Source organism: Oryctolagus cuniculus, chromosome 4 (genome assembly GCF_051225735.1).
Source record: "Oryctolagus cuniculus isolate XC-2025 breed Fujian yellow rabbit chromosome 4, ASM5122573v1, whole genome shotgun sequence".
Classification (NCBI taxonomy): Eukaryota; Metazoa; Chordata; class Mammalia; order Lagomorpha; family Leporidae; genus Oryctolagus; species Oryctolagus cuniculus.
In genome coordinates this window covers 96645307-96667021 of record NC_142870.1, presented here as the reverse complement: position 1 = coordinate 96667021, position 21715 = coordinate 96645307, and the positions used below count along the sequence as shown (strand labels likewise).

General features: G+C 39.3%; 1 protein-coding gene across 9 annotated transcripts in view; it reads left to right on the top strand.

The window, feature by feature from the left end:
* ATP11B (ATPase phospholipid transporting 11B (putative)) overlaps positions 1-21715 on the top strand; it is a 112440-nt gene that overhangs the window by 35703 nt on the left and 55022 nt on the right. For 5 of the 9 annotated variants that reach the window (XR_011388036.2, XM_089332120.1, XM_008266558.5 and 2 more), the window contains exons 8-12: positions 7675-7722; positions 9773-9837; positions 12927-13008; positions 16293-16443; positions 17921-18118. Coding sequence is in view for 7 of the 9 variants with exons in the window: in XM_089332120.1 (XP_089188246.1) it covers positions 7675-7722; positions 9773-9837; positions 12927-13008; positions 16293-16443; positions 17921-18118 (544 nt within the window). In the remaining 2 variants the exon portion in view is untranslated. Of the gene's footprint in view, positions 1-7674; positions 7723-9191; positions 9269-9772; positions 9838-12926; positions 13009-16292; positions 16444-17920; positions 18119-21715 lie in introns of all 9 variants that reach the window. The other 4 variants (XR_011388037.2, XM_089332122.1, XM_070072462.2 and 1 more) reach the window with 1 other exon arrangement.

Sequence of the window (21715 nt, the reverse complement as noted above, 5' to 3'; positions counted from 1 at the left end):
GGTGGGAGACCTTGATGAAGCTTCTGGCTCCTGGCTTCAACCTGGCCCACTCCTGTCTGTTGTGGCCATTTGGGGAGTGAACCAGTAGGTGGAAGATCTCCCAGTGTCTCCCTCTCTGTCTCTGTAACTCTGCCTTTCAAATAAATAAAATAAATCTTTTTTTTAAAAAAAATGATTCCCTTGGAAAGAATTATCTAATGATTTTTTTATAAGTTCCATGAAGGCAGGAGCTATGTCTTGAGTTTCACTAGTATATATCTCTTTTAAATCAGAACTTTACAATTTATATAGCTTTCAGTATTTCCTTATATATAGCACATAATAAAATTTTTACAACTTTATTTAAATATTATCTTTAATAGCTATGAGTTAAGGACAGAAACTAATCTTATTCATTTTATTTACCCTCCATTACAGGAAACATAAAATAAATGTTTTCTTTAATTTTTAAAAAAAGTGGACACATAGAGCTTTCCTGTCTGCTGGTTCACTCTGCAAATGTCCACAACAGCTCTGGCTGGGCCAGATCAATGCTAGGAACCCCCGAGACTCACTCTGCATCTCCTGTGTGAGTGTCAGGGCCCCAAATATTGAGCCATTTCCAGCGACCTCCCATGGTGTTCATTAGCTGGAAGCTGGAATCAGAGCCAGGCCTCAAAACCAGGCACACATATGGGATGCAACTGATGCACTGAATACCCACCTCCTAATGTTTTCTTTATTTGTTAAAACTTTTTTTATTTGAGAGGTAGAGTTACAGAGAGAGAGAGGGAGAGACAGAGAGAAAGGTCTTCTATCCACTGGTTCACTCCCCAAATGGCCGAAATCACCAGAGCTGGGAACGATCCAAAGCCAGTAGCCAGGAGCTTCTTCTGGTTGCCCACATGGGTGCAGTGGCCCAAGCAACTGAACCATCTTCCACGCTTTCCTAGGCCATAAGCAGAGAACTGGAGCAGAAGAAGAACAGCTGGGACACTAACCAGTGCCCATATGGGATGCCAGCGCCGTAGATGGAGGCTTAGCCTGCTATGCCACAGTGCTGCCCCCATTTGTTAGATTTTTATAGATCTTGTTTCTGAAAACAGGGAAAGAAACAGAAGAACTAAATTCTTTTAACATTATAGTTTATTAAATACAACTATAGTATAAGTCATCTTGGATTATGAAATGGATGGGAAACTAAACTCATTTTTACTCAGTAATTGATAGTAAACTATAAATTATAACCAGATTATAAAAATCGCCTTCAGCTTCTTGTTAGTTGAAATATTTCAAACTCTTATCTTTAGTCATTGGCTTTTTCAAATATCTGCACGTCTATTTTGGATTACACCTTTGTAAAGGGGATTTTCTCCAAGTGATGTTGTAAAATCTTCCATTTCATCAAAGTTAAATCTTTACATATTTAAAAGTAAATTTTATAATTTTTTAAATGCTTTAAACACTATAAACTACAAGATTCTCTTAACTGTGAAGAATTAAGTACCTTAAGATGTTTTTATTGCTATTATGATCTCAGTAATGGTGAATTTTTAAAAGTTATGAGACTTCAGGGGCCGGCACTAGGTTAACACGCTGGCCGAAAGAGCCAGCATCCCATATGGGCACCGGTTCGAGACCCAGCTGCTCCACTTCAGATCCAGCCCTGTGCTATGGCCTGGGAAAGCAGTAGAAGATGACCCAAGTCCTTGGGCCCCTGAACCCATGTGGGAGACCCGGAGGAAGCTCCTGGCTTCTCATTGGCGCAGCTCCAGCCATTGCGGCCAATTGGGGAGTGAACCATCAGATGGAAGACCTCTCTCTCTCTGTCTCTCTGTCTCTCTGTCTCTCTGTGTAACTTGGACTTTCAAATAAATAAAAATCTTTAAAAAAAAGTTATGAGACTTCAAAATGATGCAGAATTAAGCAAACATAAGATTAATGTGAGATCAAATATGACTAGTACTTTGGTCTATGGTTTTTAACTTATCTTGGAAAATGGGGAGAAAGTAAAAATACTTTTTAAATTAACAGACAATTCCACTTTATAGCAGTGTATATGTTATTTAAAATATAAATGTAATATAATCATTAAACAAGGTATTTTAAAAATTCATTTATGTATTTGAAAAGCAGAGAAAGATCTTCTTCCACAGATTCGTTCGCTACATGCTCCCAGTAGCTGAGGCTGGGCCAAGCTAAAGCCAGGAGGGTGGCAGGGGCTAAAGCATTTGAGTCATCTCCTGCTGCTCCCCAGCAGGAAACACACTGGAAGTAGATCCAGAACTCCAACCTAGGCACTCTGATAATGGATTCCAAGTTTCAGATGGCATCTCAACTGTTGTGCAGACAGCTACTCCCAAAGCATGTTTTTTATAATAGAAAAATAACTCAATAATACTGCAAAAAGACTTTGATTGCTGTTTTTGCTTATTCAATTATTCTACTAGTTTTTTTTTTTTTTAAGATTTATTTATTTATTTGAAGGGCAGAGTTACATAGAGGCAGAGGCAGAGAGAGAGGTCTTTCATCCAATGGTTCGTTCCCCAGATGGCTACAATGGATGGAGCTGCACCAGTCTGAAACTAGGAGCCTGAATCTTCCTCCGGGTCTCCCACGTGGGTGCATGGGACCAAGGACTTGGACCATTTTCTACAGCTTTCCCAGGCCATAGCAGAGAGCTGGATTGGAAGAGGGGCAGCCAAAACTCAAACTGGCGCCCATATGGGATGCCAGCACTACAGGCAGCTGCTTTACCTGCTACGTCACAGCACCGGCCCAATTCTACAAATTATTATCGAGCATGAATGTCTCATTGAGGTACATGATAGATAAAATGAATAAGAATAGTTTCTACCTTTGAAGAATTCATAGGAGTTAAAGAGAATATTTATATAAATTTCTTTTTTTCATTTTATTTACTCTATATAAATGAAATTCTGAAAGCATATTAAGTGTTCAAGTAGGAGAATGCTTAAGGATATATGGGAATATTAAAAATGATGTTTTTAGGGGCAGGTGTTTGTTCTAGCTGTTAAGACACCACTTGGGCCGGCGCCGCGGCTCAATAGGCTAATCCTCCACCTGTGGCACCAGCACCCCGGGTTCTAGTCCCAGTCAGGGTGCCAGATTCTATCCCGGTTGCTCCTCTTCCAGTCCAGCTCTCTGCTGTGGCCCGGGAGTACAGTGGAGGATGGCCCAAGTGCTTGGGCCCTGCACCCCATGGGAGACCAGGAGAAGCACCTGGCTCCTGGCTTCGGATCAGTGCGGTGTGCTGGCCGCAGTGTGCTGGCCGCAGTGGCCACTGGGGGGTGAACCAACGTAAAAGGAAGACCTTTCTCTGTCTCTTTCTCACTGTCCACTCTGCCTGTCAAAAACAAACAAACAAACAAACAAAAAAAGACACCACTTGGGAAGCTTTGTCAGACTGCCTGGGTTCAGGTCTCGGCTTCACTCCTGATTCCAGCTTCTTCTGGTGTTACACTGGGAAGCAGCAGGTGGTAACTTAAGTGGTTAGATCCCTGCTATCCTTATAGAAGACCTGGATTGAGTTTCTAGCTCCCAGCATTGGTCTGGCCAGCCATGGCTATTGTGGGCATTTGGGCAATGAACCTACAGATGGGAGCTCTTTGTCTGTTTACCTGCCTCTCAAATAAATAAAAAGAAAGCAAAAAAAAAAAATTTAAGAGAATTTCATGACATAGCTACATATCAAAATATGTCAAAAATACAGATTTCATATTATCCCAGTTATGTAAAAATAATGTTTGTGTGTGATCCAGTAGCTGAGTAGTTAGATAGCAAGATAGAGGAAGAAAAACCTGGAGAAATTATCTATCATAACATTAATGGTTATTTGCTGATGGCAATATTTCAGATGCTTTTAAAATAGCTACTTTTTCATACTTTCTAATACTTCTTGAAAGAATATAGATTGGTTTTATAGTTCAAAAAAGTATTTTAAGAAAAGGTGTTTTCCATCTTACTAGTGTTCTTAATGATTGTATTTAATGACTATGTAATAATCCAAGTGAGTGTACTAGAACCAAATTAAACTCTTAATACCCAACTCTGTTGTTTTTATATTAGACATATGACATGGTGCCTTATGACAAATCAGTTGGATAGTTCATTGCTTCCCTCCTCCATTTGATACAGTTTGTGTACTTAATTTCCTGGTCTCCGCCCTCTCTTGTCCCTCCTCAGTGTGTCCTGCTGATTTCTCCTCTTCCCCCTGAACTCTCCGTGTCAGAGCATGTCAGAGGGCCTCTTCCCTTCCCTACCTGTACCCTTCACTGTCTGCACTTATTCTCTGAGTGATCTCATCCAATCTGATGACTTTAAAGGCCACCTACATACTGATCACTTCCAGATTTATCTCTGCATCCACACTTCCTTCCCACACTTTACACTCTTACATCCAACTGCCTGTTCCATAATTCTGCCTGGAAATTTAGTAGAAATCTCCAAAAAGTCAGGGTAAGAAATTATTGATCCCTCCCAGACTTTTTCTGCCAACAGTCTTTCTATCTTTGTCACTGACAATCTGGCCTTCCAGTTGGGTCAAGCCAAAAACCCGGGTTCAACCATGACTCCTCCCATCTCTCTGCTCATCTTTCTTTACTTCTTTTCACATCTCACCCTAATTCCTCAGAACATTCTGTAGTTCACCTTCTGAATTCATCCAAAATCTGACTCTCTCACCAATTCCATCTATGCCAATACTATCTCTTGCCTGAATCACTGTTCTCAAAGGCCCACTTGCTGGTTTTTCCACTTTTCCCCTTCTCTCCCTTGCGGTCCATTCTCACAGACGCAGCCACAGTGATTCTTGTTACATGTGAGTCAGGTCTGTCCTGATCAAACCCTGCAGCGGCTCTCCATGTCAGTGAGAGGCAGAGCCCACATCCTTATCACCATCTGTAAGACCTTCCTGACCTCCCCTGGTCCCCAGACTCTCCTCTGACCCGAGTTCCTGTCCTCCTCCCTCTTGTTCATACTCCAGCTACACTGGCTTCCCTGCTTCTCTTTAGATATGCGTACGCCTCCCCACCTTCTCATTAGCTAGTCCTTGTGTAACTCTTTTACCACCTTCAAATCTTTGTTAAAATCGCCTCCTCAGTGAGGCCTGCGTTGAATACTTAGGTGGCCTGCTCCTTCTTACCTATTCTCTTTTCTCATAACAATACTATGCTCTAATATACTGTATAATTTAGTCATTTGTTATGTTTATTGCTATTACCTCTCTTTCACTTGAATGTAAACTCCAAAGAAAGCCACTTTGTGTGGTTTGATCACTGATGTACCGGAAGCACCTAGAATGGTGTCTGGCATAGAGCAGGCCTTGCTATGTATTTGTTGACAGTTGAGGAAACAAACATCTTTATGTACTTAATTTTATGCACTTAAATTTTCCTTGTATTTAATTACTTCTTTATGATACGTATCAGCAAGATGTGTGTGTATACAGTTCACTTTATCTACTGAAGTACCTAAAGCAGTACCAGGTACATGAACATTGTTGAATGAATGATAGAATTCCAAATTATTGCTTAAGAGTATGTGAAAATTTATATTGTATATTCACTAAGCAGATATTGAATGGAAAATTCATTATGATAACAGGCCACTCACTCTAGATTTCAGGCAATCAAAAATTAAAATATTTTAGGGCCAATGTTGAGACACAGTGGGTAAAGCTGCTGCCTGCAATGCCATCATCCCATATCAGAGTGCTGGTTTGAGTCCCAGCTATTCTGCTTCTGATCCAGTTCCCTGCTACTGTACCTGGGAAGGCAGTGGAAGATGGCCCAAGTACCTGGGCCCTGCCACCCACATGGGAGCCCTGGATGGAGTTCCTGGCTCCTGGCTTCAACCTGGCCCAGCCCTAACTGTCATGGCCATTTGGGGAGTGAACCAGCAGATGGAAAGTCTCTTACTCTGTGTCTCTCCCTCTGTATCATTCTACCTTTCAAATAAATAAAATAATCTCTTAAAACAATTGAAATATAACTGGAAAGCTAACAACGTTTTGAAAGGTTGTTACTTACCACCTTGTCCCTACCAGTTAACTCATACATAGTAGTTGCTCAATGAATAATTGTTGAATGAATGAATAGGTCAAAGTATGATCTGATTCCAAATCAGATCTGATTCCAAAGTATGATCTAATTCTAAATCACAGGAGGCTTTCTTCAGTAAACTGTAATGAAATATGTGAACATTCATTGTTGACTAGACAATGTAAATTTCTTTATATAGCAATGATAAATTCTCATGATGGCCAAACTAGTAATAGTAATGATATATAACATTGTATGGTCAACTTTTTGGGGGCCGGTGCTGTGGCGCAGTGGGTTAACGCCCTGGCCTGAAGCGTCAGCATCCCATATGAGAACCAGTTCGAGACCCAGCTGCTCCACTTCCCATCCAGCTCTCTGCTATGGTCTGGGAAAGCAGTGGAGGATGGCCCAAGTCCTTGGGCCCCTGTGCCCGAATGGGAGACCCGGAGGAAACTCCTGGCCCCTGGCTTCGGATTGGCCCAGCTCTAGCCATTGCGGCCAATTGCAGAGTGAACCAGCAGATGGAAGACCCCTCTCTCTCTCTCTCTCTCTGCCTTTCCTCTCCTGTGTAACTCTGCCTTTCAAATAAATAATTAAATATTTTAAAAAATTTGTATGGTCAACTTTTTAAAAAATATTTATTTATTTATTTGAAAGGCAGAGTTAGAGAGAGAGGGAGAGACAGAGAGAAAGGTCTTCCATCTGCTAGTTCACTCCCCAGATGGCCACAACAGCCAGAGCTGGGCCAATCCAAAGCCAGGAGCCAGGAGCTTCTTCCAGGTCTCCCATGTGGGTGCAGGGGCCCAAGGACTTGGGCCATCCTCTGCTGCTTTCCCAGATGCATTAGCAGGGAGCTGGATCAGAAGCGGAGCAGCCGGGACTCAAACTGCTGTCTACACGGCATGGCAGCACTGCAGACGGTGGCTTAACCCGCTGTGACACAGTGCCAGCCCCATATAATCAACTTTTAATTGCTTTAATTAAAAGAACATGAATGGAGATTCTTAAGAAGGAGGCTTATTTGGTTTACAGTTTTGGAAGTTCACAGTCAAAGATCAGATGGCCCTAGTAGTCTGGCTTCTGATGAGGGTGAAATGCATGTGGAGAAAGGATTCACATAGTAAGCCAAGAAGCACTCTTCCCTTGTAGAATCAAGAGTCTAGGGAGAGCATCATCTGAAAGCAAGCCGCAGTGAGTGACCTAAGGACTTCCCCTGAGGCCCACTCCTAGACATCATAATTAGGTCAAGTTTCCACCCTTAACCCATTACCCTTTACTATTACTCCATTAATCATTAACATAAGGCTTTGGGGACAAGTCCCTAATACAAGGATCTTTGGGGAACATTCAAACTCTTAGCCAAATCCTAGCAAACATTTCCATTGTCATTTTGAAAAATTTTTCATCCATTTCTTCATTTGTAGCTGGAGTAGAGATGGCAAGAATATTAAATTTGTTAAAACTGAAAAACTGTCTTTCTAGTTCATAACATGAATATTAGGCCATTCATGTATACAAAAGGTCAGTTTTATCTCCTATATGAGAATAGTGCTAAAACTGTCTGAATGTTCTACCCATTGATGTCATAAGCAGAGCATCATATATTTTTATAATGTGATGAATTCTTTGATAGATTCATGGGACGAATGATAATAACTCAACAAATGGAAGAAATTGTAAGGTAAGAATAAATTCATGTTATCTGATTACTTTTAAGTGAGAACTTTTGGGGGAGGGATTAAAAGATAAAAGGAGATCAGGTAAATAAGCAGCACACTATGGGAAAGGGTTCATTTGAAAGCCTTTCACATTACATGTGCTGCTTAATGTGCAGCAGAGCAAGTAAGGATGAAACAGATCCTATGAAATAATGTTAAAATAATTTAGTAAAATGGTGTACTTGTTTTGCTTTTCCTAATCATATTAGAGAGTCAACTGTAAAAGGAAGCATAGCTGCTTTTATTCATATCCTTACACCTTTCATGCTCCGACACTTATGGAAAAGAATGTGAAAAATGTTTTATGTGTCATTGAGCAAGCATCAATACCGTGGTCTTCTTCATTTAGAATCATGCCCTGCAAGTTGGAGTAGTCAGGAGCCAGTCCAGTCACTGAATCTTCTGCCTGGCTTTTTGCTTGGTTGATTGTTTCTGTTCAGTTTCCTCAGTATTCAGGTGCCTAAACGAAAGGATTTGGGTCAGTAAAAAATTTGCTGATACAATATGGAGATTGCATTGTTATTGACGACTGCAAGGCTTAATTTAGAATCCAAGCACTTTGGATTTATACTGGCTGCATGAAATAAGTTACTAACAGAAAGAATTGGGTATTTCTTAATGAAATCCTTCAGATAAGCTACCAAAAATATCATGCATCAACACTGATTCACATTTTTAATGAGCATTAACATAGGAGCATGTTCAATAAACTGTTGTTTTAAGAGTTTTTGTCCACTGTGTAGGACCCCTGCTGATCAATTATGAGGTTTTGTTTTTATGGTGAAAAATAAAAAAAGTATATGTGTGTAGTCTGAATTGCATTAAAATATTGCGGTTAATAAAAAATAGCAATTATGTAACTTTTACTCCTAGAGTTAAAGAAATGAACTGTACCCTTTACAAAGAAATGAACTAATAAATTCTTTTAATCAGAAAAAGTGATTATACCCCAATTTTATATACCAGTGTAGCTCAGAGATCTGTCCTGATTGTTAAAATCAACACCAAGTAGGAAAGAGCTTCAAAGAGATTTTTTAAAATGGGATTTAAACATAAGTTTATTTTGGTGCAAACATTTACATCTGTGCATAGTTTTTTTTCATAATACGCATTTTTCATGAACTTTTGGAAAACCCTCATTTTATAGCTCCTGAATAGTTGCCATGTTAGATTTTGAATATCCATGATATGAGTATGGAATAAAACCATACTTACTAACCATGTCCCAAACACCTGGTCCTCCTTGGCTTGTGATTTTATTTTAAATGTTTGGGTTTGTAGGTATTTTCATAAATGGTTCCTATTCTGTTTGGTTGCATAACTGTGTGTATGTTTCAGAAAACTGTAAAGATCAACAAAATAAAGACTTTTTAACTTATCCATACAAACTTATCATTTGGCTACCACTAAGAAGATACAATTTCCTTTCTAGTTATTCCTTGTCGTTATGTTTCTCCTTCATGGAGAGAATTTCAAACAAGAAGACCCATGCTCCAAGAAGTATACAATGCAAGTAGTCAAGTTGAGCTGTGCAGTCTTGCCCTCAGAAAGCACTAACGTCCTGTCTACATCACGTTTTGTAATCCATGTAATTTGAATTGTGCCAAACTCATGCATTTATACATGTCATACCACAATGTATGTTTACATGGCATCTTAATTCTCTTACTTCCAAAACTGTTTATTAATTTTGCTCAAAAACTTTAAAACTTTTATCTTCTGCTAAGCATTCTTGAAGCACTGCTTAATCATATGGTTTTGTTATATTTGTTTAAAATTTTTTAAACTAGTGGCTTTGGGGGTTTATTTACACGCGTAATCTTATTTCTAAGCCACTAACCTTAAAGTTACTGAAATGCTAAAGCAGGTGTTTGTTGTTACAGTACCTAACATGGTTGGCCTAGGCCGCGTTGTAGCTGTAACTTAAATACCTCCTATTGAAGATTACATTTTAGAATTGAATTGAATTGGTAATATATTCAATGCTTTTGTTTATTTTCTTTTTTTCCATAGACCTCTGGGGCCAGAGAGTCTCTTGCTTCGTGGAGCTAGATTAAAAAACACAAAAGAAATTTTTGGTTTGTACATAATTTTAATTATTGGTTTGTGTTGATCCTTTATATAAAGTATTTTTAAAAGCACAGCCATTTGTGATCTTTTGTTTGGATAATTTATTATTTAATTAGCTGGTATTTAAGATAAAATTTTGTTACAAAGATTGTATTAGTGTAGTTTTGTGTTGTATTATTTGTTGTTGGTCTTGTTTTTGAGTAGTAGATTAGAACCTTGCTCTTATATTGTCTTTGTGGATAGTTGTGAAACTGAGTGCTAAGAAGATAATTCTGGCACTTCTAGTAATGGTGGATGAGGAACATTATAATGTATCCTTGTGTAATAAACCATTTCTGTAAATTTACTATGATTATTCTTGTACTGAGTTAAAAACTGCTGACTCTTTCATTCCTACATTCATTTCTATATTAATTCTTTCAACAAATTCTTACCTTTGGCTGTATACCAGTTACCGTTGGAACATATATTGACTGGATCAAAAGGATGAAAAATAGTGCTCTTGCCTTGGAGAGCTAAATTAAATTAGTACATTCTGAATCAACCCTAGGAAAATTGTGAAGCTGATGATGATAACCTTCAGCTGTTAGCTCCAAGTGCCCTTAGTATCTGGGTCCACTGTTACAAATTTTGAGGTCCTTTTCTTCATTCTCTTTTTTCCTTCTACCTGTACTATATTTTATGTCTTAGTGTTAAGCTCTCTGATAAAGGAATCCATTCATCACTTTTAAAAACCCAGAAAATAATGAGTGTTGGCAAGTTCATGGAAAAATTAGAATCATCCTACATTTGCTGATGGGAATGGAAGATGTTGCAGCTGCTGTGAAAAACAGTTTGGCAGCTCTTCACTAAGCATAGAATTATCATGACTCAGCAGTCCCACCCTAGATATAGAACCCCAAAAAACTAACAGTGGGTGTTTTAAAAAACCCGTACAAGACTGTTCAGAACAGCACTGTTCACCATAGCCAAAGGTGGGAAACAATTCACATGTTCGTCAGCTAATGAATGGGTAAATAGGATATAGTATATCCGTGTGATGAAGTGGTATTTAGCCATAGGAAAGTACTAATGCGTGCCGTGGATGAACCTTGAAAATATTATGTTGAGTGAAAGAAAAGCCAGGTACAGAGAGCTGTGTATTGTATGACTCCATTTATTTGAAACATCCAGAATGGGCAAATTCGTGGAAACAGAAAGCCGAGAAATGGTTCCCAGGAGCTGAGAGTAGAGGAAGTGATTGCTTAGTGGCTACAGAGTTTTCTTTGGTGATAATGAAATTGTACTCCAGTTAGATAGTAAGGATGGTTACACAAAATTGTGATTGTGTTAAGTGCCACTGAATTATGTACTTAAAAATGGTTAAAATGATGAATTCTATGTTTTATATATTTTACAATTATTTTTTAAAATCCATAACGTTTTGATAGCAGAAGCCATCAGATAACACTCTTTGAACATACTTTTCTTGCAGTAATACCTTTATCCCATTTAGCTTAAAGCAGGGATCCAAATTTTGCACACTCTTGAAAAATTGCATGGCTTTAGCTGCATCTTAAACAAGAGCATATCAGAAAGTTCACCAAGATTTTATATCATCTTTTACTTCCATTTTCCATGACCATTTTAAAGCCTCTTTCTATTGCTTGCCTCAGCACCAACACCTATACCTATTGCATTATTCTGGCTATTTTCCCACATTTATATAATTTCCATGACCTTGTCATTTGAGGAGTAGTACTTACCTTTAAGGAATAATTCTAACAATAAAAATCCCAGGACAGATATTTAAGAAGGTGAGCTTGGCCCTACCGTGCTTTTTAAATCATATTAAGGATGTGGTGAATGTTTATTGATGTCTGGTTCTAGGCATTTTGCTGATTTTTCATTCAAACTTCCTAGCTACTCTATGAGGTATTTTTTTCCCATTGAAAGATGAGAAAATTGAGACTCCTAGAGATAATTTACCCAAGAATCTAGAACTAGTAAGTGGCAGAAGTACCGTTCAAAGCATGGACTACAAAGTTTTTTAAAGGGCTAGTCTTTTTTTTCTTTTTTTTTAATTTGACAGGCAGAGTTAGACAGTGAGAGAGAAAGACAGAAAGGTCTTCCTTCCGTTGGTTCACCCCCCAAATGGCTACTACAGCCCGCATGCTGTACTGATCTGAAGCCAGGAGCCAGGAGCTTCTTCCCGGTCTCCCATGCAGGTGCAGGGGCCCAAGCACCTGGGCCATCCTCTACTGCCTTCTCAGGCCACAGCAGAGAGCTGGACTGGAAGAGGAGCAACCAGGACTTTTAAGATTTATTTATTTTGAAAGAAAGAGAGAGGGAAAGACAGAGATCTTCCATCCATTGGTTCACTCCCCAGATGGCTGCAACAGCCAGGGCTGGGCCAGACCCAGGCCAGGAGTCAGGAGTCATCCAGGTTTAGTACTTGGGTTCAGGGGCCAAACATTATCCTCCGCTGCTTTCCCAGGCCACCAGCAGGGAGCTGGATGGCAGTGGAGCAGCTGCAACTCAAATCACCACCCATATGGGAATGCTGGCATCACAGGCAGTGGCTTTACCTGCTATACCGCAGCGCCAACCTCAAGGCACACATATTTAAAGAGCACTTTCCTTGTGCTCTGACAGACTTCTGGGTGATCCCTCCACTGCTTATGGAATGATGTCTGGATTCTAGATCCAGGGCTTTTCACACTGCAGCCTCAATCCACTGTTACAAGCTAATGACATGCTTTTCCATTCCTGTCTTGTTAATACTGTTGGCTTTCTCTCTAATATCCCTCCCTGTCATCTTTATTTTTCTAGACCCTTTTCCTCCACCAATTCTAACTCATGTAGTATCTTTTCCATTTAGATATCTGTTGTTAAGTCTGCAACAGAACCCCCATACCCCTCTTATCCATCAGATTGAGTGACTGGGATGCCCCAAATTTAGACTTGAACAACCTTAAAAACTAAAGATTTAAAAGGAAGCTAAATGATTGCAATTTACAGGTGATATGTTTTCCTGAAAGCTTTTGTGCTGGTGAGTCCATTTATTTCTTGTGAAGTGTACTATAAGATTAGTTTAAAAGACTGTTTTGTTTTGCAGGCGTCGCTGTATACACTGGAATGGAAACTAAAATGGCATTAAATTACAAAAGCAAATCACAGAAACGCTCTGCAGTAGAAAAGTAAGAAAACTGTCTCTTTTAATTTATTTACATGTAATTATAGTTATATATGTGTGTATCATTTCATGAATGTATGAAATATTAAATGTATAAAAATATATCTGTCAAATCAAGTAAACATGATATTCTTGGAGATGGGAACAAATCATTTTTTCAAAACATGTAGCATTTTGCCTGATGTCTAGCATATACTAAGTTCTAAAGCATGGCTTTAAAAATAAATACTGTTAGATAAATGGTAGAATCACTTAGACTAACCTTTCTCTGGTAACAATTAAAAAAAAGAAAAATATTTTTTTAAAGTAAACAACTATTTGAAAGAACTGGAGAGTGGCCCAAAGCAGGCAGAAACTGGCAAGGAGTGTATTCCTGAAAGATTAAAGCAGGAGGGGAAAGGTTTAAGAATATAGTGTTTTGCTTGAGAGTATACACCAATTTGTGTGCTGCTTAGGACACTAAAAAGTGTGAGCTTTCCCGGAGTGAGGTGTCAGAGGTCAAGGTAGAAGAAGGTAAACATGTCAGTTAGGAAGCCACAGGAAAGAATGAATTCCAAAAGCGGTGTGTAAATTCTGCCCAAATCCGTGGCTGACTGCTAAAGCTAAGCATATACAAGGGAGATCCTAGTGGACTTGGCCCAAACAAAACAGAAAACAGCTGCAGGAAGCTGAAGGAACTTAGCAGAGTTGTGTTGCTGCCCATTACAGTGGAGATAAAGTTAGGGGTTTAAGCCCCACAAAGTTTGAGCTTCCTGGAATAAAAATCATTACTTTTCTGAGAAGCATAAAAGAACACAGATTCTATGCAACCTATTATTTATAAAGTCCATTGGTGCAGCTGTTGAAATACTGTTTGAGGCTCTCACATCTCATAGTGGCTGGGGCTTGAGTCTGCACCCTGCTTGCAATTCCAGCGCAAGTGCTTGGGACCTTCCCCCACCCCCCCACCCCACCGTGGGAAACCCAGAAGTAGCTCTTGGCTCCTAACTTTGGCCTGACCCAGCCCCAGCCCGGCCATTGAGCCTTTTGGAGAGTGAACCAGCAGATGGAAGACCTCTTTCTTTCTCTCCCTTTGTGTTTCTATAACTCTGCTTTCAAATAAATAAAAATAAATATAGAGGAAAAAAAAAAGAGGACATGTGAAAAATGTAATTCATACTTAAAGATAAAAGGCACTTAGTAGCAACTATCTCCAGAATCATCTAAATCTTGAAATTAGGAGATGAGAACTTTAAAGCAGATACTATAAATATAGTATAGGGCCTAAAATAATATTTAAATAAACATATGGGAAAACTTGCAACAGAAGTGGAAAAAATTTTTGAATACCTAGAAGTTCGCGATAATAGAGCATATTGACTGCAGTCAAAGCAGTGCTGCAGAATAAATTTATAACATTCAGTACTTAGATTAGAATAGAAAAAGCAATCACAGACAAAAACCAAAATTTAAAACACAATACCATTTACATTTGCCCTAGCAAAAAAGAAAAACCTAAGTATACAGCTAACAAAATACAAATCTCTGTGTTGTAAATTATAACACACTGAAAGAAATCAGATCTAAATAAATGGGACAATATACCGTGTTTATGGATTGAAAGACTCAATATAGTAAAGACACCAATTCTCTCAAAAGTAATTAATAGGTTTTATGTAGTTCCTAGCAAATTCCAGCTATATTTTTTTGTAATGATAAATTAACTTATTCTGAATTTTTACATAGAAAGACAAAGGAATTAACATAGCCAGGAGTTGTTCTTGTTTTATTTGAAAGGCAGCATTACAGAAAGAGAGAGAGACAGAGTGATCTTCCATCTTCTGGTCCACCTCCAAATGGCCACGATTGCCAGGGCTGAGCCAGGCCAAGCCAGGAGCCTGGAACTCCATCTAGGTCTCCCATATCAGGGTAGGGGCTCAAAGACTAGTACCACCTTCCTCTGCTTTCTCAGTTGCATTAGCAAGGAGCTGTATTAGAAGTGGAGCAGCTGGGACTTGAACTGATACCAGTATGAAATGCCAACATTGCAGATGGCAGTTTAACTTGCTATATCACAATGCCAGCCCCAACTAAGAGTCTTGAAAATGAAAATGAAATGAGAAGAATTGCTATCTGATGCTTTGTATTTGGGTGGTTTTTTTTTTTTTTTTAAGACTTGTTTGAAAGAGAGAGAGAGAGATTCTATCAGCTGGGTCACTCCCCAAATTGCCCCAATAGCCTGGGCTTGGCCAGGCTAAAACCAGGAGCCAGGCACTCCATCCAGGTCTTTCACATGGGTACAGGGACTCAAGTACTTGAGCCATTGTCAGCTGTTTTCCAGGCACATTAGCAGGTAGCTGGTTTGGAACTAGAGCAGCTAGGACATGAAACAGCACCCTGATATTGGATACCAGTATCCCAAATGGCAGTTCAACCTCCTACACCATAATGCTTGCCCCTTGTCTAATGTTAAGGCTTAGAGTGTAGCTGTGGAAATCAAGACAGAGAAGTACTGGTGGAGAAATAGCTACAGAGATCAGTGTAATAAAATAGAGAACCAAAAATAGACTACTACAAATATACTCTGTTGATTTTTGGCGATGCACAAAAGCAGTACAATGAGAAAAGATGATCTTTTCAACAAATGGTACCAGAACAATTGGTATCCATACTTACTACCTCCTGCTAATGTGCCTGGGAGGCAGCAGATGATGGCCCAAGTACTTGGGTTCCTGCTGCCCACACTGAGGACCCATAAGAGTTCCTGGCTTTATGCTTCAGCCTGGTCCAGCCTTGGTTGTTGTGGGCATTTGGGACAGTGAACTCGTGGTTAGATGATCTCTGTCTTCTCTGTCTCTCCCTCTCTCTGTTACTCTACCTTTTAAGTAAATAAAAATGAATCTTTAAAAAAAAAAGTCTAAAGAGAAAACCCTAAAACTGTTTTTAAAAAGGCAAGCTACCAACAAGGGGAAATATTTGCAGACCACAAATCTCCCAAAGACCTTATATTTAGAAATAGTAGAATTAAGAATTCTCAAACTCAACAGTAACACAGTAATCCAAATAGAAACAAGCAAAAGCCATGAATACACTTGTATATTGGTTCTTTTTTTTTTTTTTTGCTGATAAATATATTCTGCTAGATGGTCATATGTTAAAAAATAGTGACTATATTCTTTGAAACTGCTACAGTAATATGTATTTTAATATCTTCTTTGTTGATTTCTTATATATTTTAATATCTTTCTAAGCACATGATTATAGTAACACATAATTGATATGTTTTATATTCTCTTTTTCTTACTTCAGGTCAATGAATACATTTTTGATCATTTATCTTATAATCCTTATTTCTGAAGCCATCATCAGTACTATCTTGAAATATACATGGCAAGCTGAAGAAAAATGGGATGAGCCTTGGTATAACCAAAAAACAGAACATCAAAGAAATAGTAGTAAGGTATTTTGTGGTGGTCTTAACTCGGCTGTAAATGAAACTTTATTCTTTAGCACAATTAATGCTTTTTGGTAGTCTCTTCTGATAGGAAGGACCACTGTAGTTTCCTAAGAGTATTAGTACTAAAGGGTGACAAAATGGCATTGCAAATGAAGAGTGACCACCATGTTTGTAGTGGTGTGCTCTTTTGAAGTTTAGGGAGTTAGCAGCTGGGTTCCTTATGACATGACTTGAATAACCTTTTTTTTTTTTTTTTTAGATTTATTTATTTATTTATTTGAGAAGCAGAGTTATAGACAGAGAGAGGGAGAAACAGAGAGAGAGGTCTTCCATCTGCTGGTTCACTCCCCAAATGACCACAGCAGCCAGTGCTGGGCCGATCCAAATCCAGGAGCCAAGAGCTTCTTCTGGGTCTCTCATGTGGGTGCAGGGACCTAAGCGCTTGGGCTGTCTTCCACTGCTCTCCCAGGCCATAAGCAGGGAGCTGGATTGGAAGATGAGCAGCCGGGACTTGAACTGGGGCCCGTATGGGATGCCAGTGCCGCAGGTGGAGGCTTAGCCCACCACGCCACAGCGCCAGCACCAGGACTTGCATAATTAAAAGACACCACAAAACCTAGGTCTTTCTATAATTCCATTCCACTTCAGTACTACAGATTCAGTTTTCTGTTCTATTTATGATACTGTAAGTGAATTAGAGTATGTTATTTTCCATTCTGTGTGAATAATTTAAGAAGTCATTATCAATCCTCATGGTATGAAATAATATACAAATTAGGTCATACAAAATTTTAAACAGACTACCAAGAAAATTTATTCTATAATTATGGTAAATAATTCTTCTCCAAATTTCACTTTCAGTTAAAATATGTATATTGGAAGACAGATTTGAATCTCAGGAGACCACAAAACAGATGATCACAGGCTCCTATTTTCAGTATCTTTGACAGTTACCTACTCTGTCTTTCACAGAATACATGTTAGAGTGTGCTGCTGCTACACTGTTGAAGTAGGCCATTCTTGCATAATCCATTATAAGAGCTGTAATTTCTAACACTTTAGCCTAGCAATTGTTGTATACTTTTTCTAAAGTTATACTGAGTTTTAGTTACCAGTGACTTTGAAGGGTAGGAGTAGAATAGATAAGTACACTACAGAGCTTATAGTTAGAATGTGGTCAAAAGTAGTTTTAGTCATACCAGGTGACTTTAACATCTGAAAAATAGCAAATTAAATTATTTGAGTTTAACCATTTATTCCTTTACTTTGGTCAAGATTCTAATGAATAGTAAGATATCCGGAGAAAATGTAGTTTCAAAAAGCCAATTCAATCAATGAATTTCAATTCGTAATATTGTTCTACCTCAGAATATAGTTGATGGTCTATTTAGACATGAAATTTTCTAATGATTTTCTTCAATGATGCTGAAGAAATTCTCAGGCATTTTCTCTTATCAGACAACCATTTCTTTTTTCCTAGATTCTGAGATTTATTTCAGACTTCCTTGCCTTTTTGGTACTCTACAATTTCATCATTCCAATTTCATTATATGTGACAGTCGAAATGCAGAAATTTCTTGGATCATTTTTTATTGGCTGGGATCTTGATCTTTATCATGAAGAATCAGATCAGAAAGCTCAAGTCAATACTTCTGATCTGAATGAAGAGCTTGGACAGGTGAAAATAATCCTAATTTTTTTTCTAATTTTTATTTTTATCAAAGCAATATGTGTATGAGGATTAATGTAACAGAAAATATTACAAAGTTAATAGAGAAAAAGCAACTCTGCTGTACCCCTAATTCTTATTTCCCCTTTTTTAAATCCTAAGTTGTTTCTTCCATTATTCACCACTATATTTCTATCTGGTATTCTTTTTGGACTTTTCAATTTGTAGATATCATCTGCTTTGAAATAGAAAGACAAACCCAAATACATACTCCCTTTTTGCCTCTTCATAGCAAAATTTGAGATTTATAAATATTTATTTATTGGCATTGTTAAAGTTATTCATGTATGACCTATAATTGCATTTTTGTTCTTAACATATTTTGTTTTCCCTAGAGTTAAGTGGTCTGTTTTTCATTTGTTTAATTTCCACGTGCCACAGATAAGTCTCTGACAGATTTGCAGCATCTCTACATGTTCAAACACATCAGGAAATGTAGGCTTTCCTCCGTCTCCCCTGCTCTTCTTTCCCTCCCTCCCTCCTTCTCTCTTTCCCTTTCAGCAGTTCTTTTGTAGACTTTAATCTTTCTGCCCCATTTGAACTTTTCTCTGGGCCAGCTTCTCAGCTGTCACTCAGGACTTCCCGCTACTACCACCCTGGAAATTCCTCTGTCTGTCTCCTGTTTGCTGCGTGTTGTGACTTCCTGCCTGTGGCTTATTCTCTTATTTTGATGCAGCACATCTTCTAACAGTCGATCTGATAAGGGATGTGTGAGACTTGGCTTGCCTGAAAATAACCTTATTCTCTTTTCACGTTTGATTTGTAAGTGACCTGGGCATTGCGTTCCAGATAGAAAATCATTTCTTCTCAAAATTTTGAAGATATTTCTCCATTGTCTTCTAGCTTTCAGTGTTGCTTTTCAGAAATACAGTGCCATTCTGATTACCAGTTGTTTTTAATTAGAAAAAAATGTTAAGTGTGTATTTGAGAGGCAAAGAGAGAGAGAAAAGGAGAGCGCTGTGTTATCCACTGGTTCACTCCCCAAATGCCTGCAAGAGCTAGGGTTAGGCCAGCCCAGAGCCAGGAGCCCAGAACTCCATGCAGTCTCCCATGTGAGCAGCAGGGACCCAGGTCCTCAAGCTACCATCTGATGCCTCGCAGGACACATTCACAGAGTCAGCACCTGCACCAGCTCTGCAGTGTGGGAAGTGATTGTCCCAAGCAGTGGCTTCACCTGCTGCACCATAGTGCCTGTCCCAGGAGTTCGGGATCTAAACTCCTCTTGGTTCCTCCTATTGTCAGCCCCATTCTGTACTCTCACATTCAGGGATGCCTGGTGTATCTACTTCTTGAGAGTTTCAGAGGCTACATTTCTACATTGTTTAGCTCTCAGATTCTAAGCTCTGCTAGATCAGTTACTATTTTTTTTTTTTTAAGATTTATTTATTGGGGCCAGTGCTGTGGCGCAGCAGGTTAAAGCCCTGACCTGAAGCGCCGGCATCCCATATGGTTGCCGGTTCTAGTCCCGGCTGCTCCTCTTTCAATCCAGCTCTTTGCTGTAGCCTGGGAGAGCAGTAGAGGGTGGCTCAAGTCCTTGGGCCCCTGCACCCATATGGGAACCCCGGAGGAAGCTCCCAGCTCCTGGCTTCAGATCAGCGCAGCTCCAGCCATTGCAGACATTTGGGGAGTGAACCAGCAGATGGAAGACCTCTCTGTCTCTACCTCTCTCTGTAACTCTGCCTTTCAAATATTTGAAGGCAGAGTTACAGAGAGGCAGAGGCAGAGAGAAAGAGAGAGAGAGGTCTTCGAGAGAGAGAGAGAGAGGTCTTCCTTCCGCTGGTTTACTTCCCAGATGGTTCCAACAACTGGAACTGCGTTGACCCGAAGCCAGGAGCAAGGGGCCTCTTCTGGGTCTCCAACACAGGTACAGGAGCCCAAGGATTTGGGCCATCTTCTAATGCTTTCCCAGGCCACAGCAGAGAGCTAGATTGGAAGTGGAGCAGCCTGGACCCGAACCAGTGCCCTTATGGGATGCCAGCGCTGCAGGTGGCTGCCTTACCTGCTATGCCACAGCACCAGCCCTGATCAGTTACTTTTCATTCACCTTCTTCTCATCTTCAAAATTCTTCTCAAATCTTCCCTATCATGTTGGATCTTTTACCTTTATTTTTGTTCCTTTTTATTTCTGTACTCTCATTGTGGTGAAGCTTCAAGAGGAAACAGATAAAATTGCATGTGCTTGACCTGCCAATTTTAACCAGAAGCTACTCCATTTATTTTTAGTAGCATTTAGGAGATTTTAAATACTTTATGCTAAATATTAATTCATCACAGTTCTTCAAGACCTAAAAACATAACCCATTTTTACTGCTTCTCTGAACAAATGTTTTTTCCAGTCTTTTCTATCCCATTTCTCTCCCATCTTTCCTTCATGGTTGAATTGTCTTTTCTCACTCTGTGTGCATACCCATGTCTACCTTGAAAGATACTTTGAGTGATTACATTTTAATACCAATTATCTCAGCCTCTGTTTTTACTTCTATGATTGCAAGTATTTCATATATGTTTATGACCTCTTACTCTGTTTTTACACTAATGAACTCTTCTTTATTTTACACTCTGCTGTGTTCTTTCGATTTTTTGTTATCTAAGAAACTATACTTATGAAGGTACAAAATGAGGCCAGTGCTGTGGCATAGTAAGTTAAGTCTACCTGCAGCACTGTCATCCTATATCCGCTCCGGTTCATGTCCCGGCTGCTCCTCTTCTGGTCCAGCTCCCTGCTAAGGCCTGGGGAAGCAGTGCAGTATGGCCCAAGAGTTTGGGCCCTGAACCCATTTGGAAGACCTGGAAGAAGCTCCTAGCTCCTGGCTTTGGATCTGCCCAGCTCTGTCCCACTACAGCCATTTGGAGAGTGAACCAGCAGGTGAGAGACCTCTCTCTGTCTCTCCCTATCTCAAGTAAATTAATAAATATTAAAAAAAAAAGTGTGGGGGGGTTATAAAATGACCTCTTTATCACTGAAATTAAAAGGTTAAACTTAAAATCAAAGTTAATATATTTTATTCATTCCTACTCTCAAATCTCTTCTTTTTTTTTGTTAGATTATTTATTTATTTATTATTTGAAAGGAAATTAGAAAATGAGAGAGAGGTCTTCCATCTACTGGTTCACTCCCCAGATGGCTGCAACCTCTAGGGCTGGTCCAGGCCAAGGCAGAAACCTGCACTCCATGTTGAGTCTCCCACATGGATGTCAGAGGCCCAACTCCTTGGGCCATCCTCAGCTGCCTTCCCAGGAGCATCAGCAGGGAGCTGGACCAGAAGCAGGGCAGCCAAGACTCAAACTGGCACTGTAATGACAGAATGTGGTTTCACAGGTGATGCTTAACCCTCTGCACCACAATGCTGGCCCCTAATCTTTTTCTGAAAGATCACTCCATGACTAAGAGGTGTGTCTATTCTTATTGTCCCTGGAATGTTACCTTCTGTTTCACTGCTGATGTATTTTATGTCATAATAGTTTCTTTATCCCTCATTTCTCATCTTCCTGATCTAAAATATTTTTAATTGACTTGTATAGGTAAGTGGTGTATTTTTCTATCCA